Below are 6,818 nucleotides of genomic sequence, written 5' to 3' on the forward strand. Positions count from 1 at the left end.
CAATGGCTTTGTCCGTGAAAGGGACGGGTGGGCAAGTTCCTACCACAGTGGAAGGGGCCACGACCTGCGCCTGATTCAGGAGGGACACTCCTTCATCCCCAGGACGACCTTGTGCACCACAGAGAGCGCATGTGCCCCTCCTCCAATCACCACCCTGACCACCAACCACTTTGCATCCCAGAGGCCTCCCCCAGGTCCCCACTTCAGACCTTAGAGTCCAGGTTTCCTTACTGTTCAAACAATCACAGCATTACGTTCAGGTGGGTTTCCAGGATGCACTCTCCAGGGCTTTCAGGCTTCCTGAACTTACCAACCTGGGTCTGTTTCAGGGATTGGTCCCATCTGCACAGACCTGGCGGCACCAGGGGGAGCATGGGTCTCTACCAGAGTCTCGAGTCTCACCACTGCCCATGGCAGTTGTAGAAGCTTAATCAAGTGTAAAGTACAAAGGCAAGAGGGATAGAAGCGAGGCCAGTGGCAAGCAGGTGCCTTGCATGAATCAGATCTTTGTGTGCAGCACCCTGCCTGCAGCCTCCAGGGAGCCCCGAGTGAGGCTGAGGTGTTACAAGCAAGAGACATGAAGAAACACTCCAGAAGCCAGTTCGGTGTTATCAGCAGCCTGCTCGCCAGCAGGTGGCCCAAGTCTGAGGCTGACCCCCCTGAACTAGCACACTCCTTGCCTATTGAAATGGCACTCTGCCCACACATGTGGAAAAAGACCTCAGTATGAACATGTTCAAAAACTCAAACCCAGAGTCCAAAGAACAAACAGCATAAATACAAACATTAGAAAACCAGGGAACACCTGAGCCCAATCTATGGCTTTTTGATGTGAATTATCTTGATTGAGGAAATCTTGCTTTCTTGGCAGGATCTCAGGTAGCCCAGGCTGGCCTTGAACTCTCTATGTAGCTCTCAGGTAGCCCAGGCTGACCTTGACCTCAGATCCTCCTGTCTTCTAGAAGCGAGGCCAGTGGCAAGCAGGTGCCTTGCATGAATCAGATCTTTGTGTGCAGCACCCTGCCTGCAGCCTCCAGGGAGCCCCGAGTGAGGCTGAGGCGTTACAAGCAAGAGACATGAAGAAACACTCTCCAGAAGCCAGTTCGGTGTTATCAGCAGCCCGCTCGCCAGCAGGTGGCCCAAGTCTGAGGCTGACCCCCCTGAACTAGCACACTCCTTGCCTATTGAAATGGCACTCTGCCCACACATGTGGAAAAAGACCTCAGTATGAACATGTTCAAAAACTCAAACCCAGAGTCCAAAGAACAAACAGCATAAATACAAACATTAGAAAACCAGGGAACACCTGAGCCCAATCTATGGCTTTTTGATGTGAATTATCTTGATTGAGGAAATCTTGCTTTCTTGGCAGGATCTCAGGTAGCCCAGGCTGGCCTTGAACTCTCTATGTAGCTCTCAGGTAGCCCAGGCTGACCTTGACCTCAGATCCTCCTGTCTTCCACCCCCAAGTGCTAGGATGACAGGCATACACCACAACTGGCTGAAAATATTCCTACCATCATAGAGGATAGCCTCAGGGAGTCTAATCCCCCACCCCTGCACCCCAGGGTTGATTGACACAGCAGTGTCCCATCCCCTACCATTCAGGGCAAAAGCCTTGACTTCCTTTACAGGATCACAAACAGGGAAGGCAGAGCTTTTTCTGGATTAGTTCCAACTGGACAGTGGCCCTGGTCTTCCTGGCACTCTCGGTCTATCTTGAGTTGTTCACACTCTGCCATCCATCTGCTGGGTAATGATACCCTGTGGAAAGCCACATACAGAGAACAGGCCTGCCAAAGTCACAGGGACATGCTTAGAAGTGGACCCTTAAGGTGATGCCACAGCCCTGCTGACAGGGGGACTACCACCTCGTGAGAGACCCAGAGCCGGGAGCACTCAGCTGTACCAAGCCCAAATTCCAGACCCACTGAGACAGAGATCAGAAGTATGTTATAAGTGTGGGAGAAACTTATTGTCCAGCCGTGGACAGAAAATTGAATTGATTATTCATCTCAAATTGCATCTTAATCACCATCAATCCTGTCAAAACCAGCTTGTGGTCTTTGAAGTTCATAATTTTCTTATAAATTTGATTTCATGGTTGAGTTACAATCATGCAGTTCTTTTAAAGGTTTATCTATATTTTATGTACATGAGTGTTTTGCCTGAAAGTATGTATGTGTACCACATGTGTGTCTGGTGTTTGCAGCAATCAGAAGAGGGCATTAGATCTTCTGGAACGAGTTATGGACAGTTAGTGACCATGTGGGTGCTGGGAACTGAACTGGGGTCCTCTGCAAGAGCAGCCAGTGCCCTTAAGTGCTGAGCCATCTCTCCAGTACCAAGCAACTCTTCTTTTTGTTATTTTGTTTTGAGTCACGGTCTCACTATGTAGCCCTGACTGGCCTAGAACTCAGAGATCTGCCTTCCTTCTGCCTCCTAAGTGCTGGGATTAAAGGCATTCACCACCCAGCCTGGCTCCATTCAGCTATTTTTATTGCAAGTTAAATGCTAATTCATATTGAAGCCCTACCTCAGTAGGAATCATTGAGGACAATGCAGGGTTTGCAATCCATTTCTTTAAGATGTCTACATATTGGTGAATTCTGAGGTGTGTGGACCATCCTCAGGCTAAGATCATTTGTGTATAAGCCCCAGAATTTCATTATGAATTGTCATCCTGTAGACAAGTGTGATTTGTGGAAGAAAGGGATAGACCAGGCTGGCCTTGAACTCACAGAGATCTGCCTACCTCTGCTTCCCACCACCATGCCCAGTTTGTCTGCTCTTTTTAAAAAAAATTTCATTTTTATTTTATGTGTATGAGTGTACTGCCTGCATGTGTGTAAGTGCACCTGTGTTGTGCAATGCCCATGGAGGTTAGAAGAGGGCATCAGATACCTTGGAACTGGAGTTACAGATGGTTGTTAGTCGCCACGTGGATGCTGGGAATTGAACCCAGGTCCTCTGCAAGAGCAGCCAATGCTCTTAACTGCTGAGCCATCTCTCCAGCCCAGATGTCACCTCTTAAACACACAGATCTGTGAACTGTTTACTTCTAATATTCGAATATTTGTAAATGACTGCCAGCCCCCAACTTAAAACCATTCAACGGTGCCCACTGCTTTAGAGAGGAAGCCCAGATCTTTTCTAACAAGGCTCCTGGGGTCACCTGGGCAACCTGTCCTTCTCAGATCAGCTTCTGTACCTCTCTCCTTCCTGCCTGGAATGCCATGCTGCCCCGGCCCAGCTCACCCCACATCTTTTCACTCCTATTAATTTTGCATCCCTTCTCCTCCTGGCTCACAGTTGTCGAAAGAGTCAAGGACAACTGAGATCGGAAGGTGGTACCGCCTCCACCCGTGATGATGGACGTCAAAGCAGGAAGTGTGTGTGTTTTCCTCAGCACTGCCCGACACACAACAGGTGCTGGGGTCTGGGTTGGATGACAAAGTGCCCTCTGTTCAGGCTCATCTACTGGCACCTAGACTAGGCTCTGGAGAGTCCAGGATGGTGATGAGGTCACTGGCCAAAAGGGCAGAACAGCCTGGGAGGGCAGAGACAAGGTCCCCAGACTTGGCACTAAGCCATCCTGGAAGCAGGAATTTTGCGTGTGGCACCCTTCTAATGCGCTGGTCAACAGAAAGCAGCTTTGTCCAGCATCAAAGCCAAGGGGTCTTTGGAACACCTTCCTGTCACACCCTGGAAACAGTAAGACAAAGCCTCCCTCCCAGCCTGAAGCCTGAAACTTGGCACGCTCCCACTCTCCACCTCGGTCTTCTGTGTCATCCTCCCGCCCCGTCTGGAGAGCTAGCTTGTTATCCATCATGCCTAAGACCATTGATTGCTAACTAGGCATCTCTTCTGTATTGACTGTCCGTCTCCCCACCTCCCTGAGAACTGTGTTTTCCTGTATCTTCGGCACTGACCCAGACTGGTCCAATTGATACTTAACCAGAACCAAACAGGGGCCAGCTGGAGCCTCAGAACCCTCAGGCCCCGCACAGCTCGATGGCAGGTGGGAGGCTCATGAGGCGATCCGGCAAGTTCTCAGGAGGAATTCCTCTCATAGCTGGGCAAACAGCCAACACAGGTGGGGGGCGTAGAAGTTGGCCATCACCCTGGATACAGGGTACACTAAGTGCTCCTAAAACCAAGTTATAACAATTGCAAAATGATTGCCGAAGCCAGCACAAATTCTTTCCCAAACCATCCTGAGAGTCAGAGCTCCAAGTAAAAGGCACAATTAAAGTGAGTCACTGGGCTCTGCACTGACCCTGCAGGATGTACTGTCTTGCCTGGCCTTCCTCCCTCACCACACTCCTGCGGACCGGTTCTTGGTGTGGTTTTGTTTCTTGTGGTATTGAGCATGGAAGCTGGGGCCTATAGCATGCTAAGCAAGCAGCACCCCACCTCTGAGTCCCACCCTCCCCCAGACCCTGGCTCTGTATCTTCATTGCAACGCCTTGTATTTGTAAGGCCACCTCTGGAGACAGCACTCTCCCAGCTAGCCTTTGCTGTGCACTGCCAGCGTCACTGACCTGCCCATCTGTCTATAGAACTAGCCACACATTCCAAGGCTCCCTCAACCCTTCAATGTGCTGCAAAGAACACCTGGTTCACGACCAGACAGGAAACACACCTGCAGACAGGTTGCCTTTGAACAGTGCCTCTGAACAACTTGGTGGAATGAAGTCCACCTGGCTAGAGCAGCTCCATTTGGTTGCACCCAAACTCACACTTGCACACCTGGATCCCAGAAACCTTGATGACAACCATGTACGCATCAGGAGTACTTAGAAAATACCCAGCCTGGTGCAGAAAATCAAAAGATGGAAAAAAAAAAAAATAGGAAGAGGTGGAAAGAGACACCTGTGTCCGCAAAGTCAACTTCAAACTGGCATTAATAATGTATTACAAAGTATGACAGGAGAGCCACGGCCTTAACAGATGACCCAGCTCAGTGCTAATTCACAAGATTACAGAAAAACAGATGTTTTCCAGTCCTGCAGTTCGCAACTGTAACCCCAGAATTCTCACATCGACACTGACATATACAATGTCCTCTGTAAATGTACAAATATTAAGAATCATACTATCAAAATGTTTTAATACTTGGCATTCTTTGGAAAAATAGAAAACTGAAACATTACAGGGTTTTTCCCCCCTAAATTTAACCCGAAAGTTTAACCCCACCCTTACCTTCCACCACCTGGTGAAAAAGCCCACTGTGAGATCCTGCTCTTTATGCGCAGGCCCAGGGGCTATTGAAGTTTAAGTTCTGGGTAGCCAGGAGCTCCCCCCTGATGTAGACCTAGTAGATTTAAGTCAGTTGTAGGCTCCCCCCTCCCCCTCTCCCCCTCTCCCTCTCCCTGTGTGTGTTGAGCTCCTGCTCTCAGACCCTGAAAGGTGCCCCCTTGCAAAACCAGAGAGAACAGTGCTGGGTCACTGTCTCACCCGCTGCCCCAGGTGCCCCAACAAGAGTCACAGAAACAGCTTTATGGGACAGCCATGTCTGCTGGTCCTGTGAGAAACTCCTAGCACTGAAGTCCTGCAACTCTGTCCTACAGGGTCCCCTGGAGGTTCAAAGTCAGTACACAGCACAGAGTGGCCTTTAAAAACCATACTGATAGGAGTCCCACTGTGTCACTTTGATTTTTACTATTATTGTTAAACTTGGGCAAGATTATTTTGTCGGGGGGTCTTCTGTGTCCCCCATCTCCTCCAGTTCCAACAAGCTCTGAAAAATCCATGCAGCTTGGGTGTGGAGGGGTCAAAACCCAGGGTTAAGTGCTTCGCCGCCTGTGCACCCTTCGACATCATAGCCTCAGTCTCTCATTCCCAAAATGGGCTGCAATGTCTGGGTTAACTGGTGACTTCCGCGGGCAGTGGTAGCTGCGTTGCTACGAAGCCGGCTTCCTCCCTGAGCACGGCAGGCGCTGCGCCAGCTCGGAGCCCACGGAGTCCCGCCCGACAGATGTGGGATCCCGTCCCGAGCCAGTCGCCCGGACTCACCAGGGTCTCTACCTCGTCCTTCTCCAGCACCTGGTACCGGTGGTACTGGCCCAAGAAGGCGAGTTTCTGCAGGAACTTGAGGCGTCTCCCCATGGTGAGCGCGCCCAGGCTGCTCCGGGCGGGTCGCCTCCCTGCCCCGTCCCTAGGGCCCTGGCGAGGCCGGCTGCTGCGCGCCCGAGCCTCCCGGGCCGCCAGGTTGCCGGGGAGCTGCCTACCTGGCCGCGCAGGTGAGCTCCGCCCCCGGGCGTGGCTTCAGCGCGCAGGCCCCGCACCTGGCCCGTCCTCCCCCGTGCGCACCGGGCTGCGCGCGACCCTAGAAGGGCTGGAAGCCTGCAGGACCCAAGAGCCACCGTCCTTCCCCAAACCGCCTAAATCCTAAGAATGAGCCTCGAGGGAAGGTGGGGGAGCAAAGCGTGTTTAAAATCCCGCTCCCAGACCCCTCTCCACTGAGTCTTCCCGGCTGGGCCAAACCCCAAGTTCCCAGGATGTGTGGGCAACACGGACACATGGGCAGGGGCCGAGCCAGCCACTTACCTGGCCCTGTGCAGCGCTGCACCAGTTTCTTGGCCTCTCTGAGCCGCCTGGCTGAGCCCTTGCCTGCAGGCGCCTGGGACCTAGTCTGGGAGCAGGGAAATTGGGGGCACCACAGCCACCTATGGCCCCCTGTGTTCTTGGAGGATCTGGGCTTTTATGTTAACTGGTAGAACAGCCTCCTCCCTTGCTAATGGTGGACAAGTGTCTCCCATTCCCAGAGCCTTGGATTAGTGCCAAATAGCCACCAGGGTAAACCTCCCTCCCTT

The 6,818-nt window shown here is 51.8% G+C and overlaps 1 protein-coding gene across 1 annotated transcript in view; it reads right to left on the reverse strand.

Moving 5' to 3' along the window:
* Atp2c2 (ATPase secretory pathway Ca2+ transporting 2) overlaps positions 1-6,243 on the reverse strand; it is a 74,354-nt gene extending 68,111 nt beyond the window's left edge. Inside the window, exon 1 of the mRNA XM_008827911.3 lies at positions 6,019-6,243. Within this exon, the coding sequence (XP_008826133.1) occupies positions 6,019-6,111 (93 nt within the window). The 5' untranslated portion in view covers positions 6,112-6,243. The remainder of the gene's footprint in view (positions 1-6,018) is intronic.
* Between the last annotated feature and the right edge of the window lie 575 nt (positions 6,244-6,818).

The sequence above is a fragment of the Nannospalax galili genome, unplaced genomic scaffold, assembly GCF_000622305.1.
Source record: "Nannospalax galili isolate Female #2095 unplaced genomic scaffold, S.galili_v1.0 scaffold933, whole genome shotgun sequence".
In the NCBI taxonomy this organism is placed as follows: Eukaryota; Metazoa; Chordata; class Mammalia; order Rodentia; family Spalacidae; genus Nannospalax; species Nannospalax galili.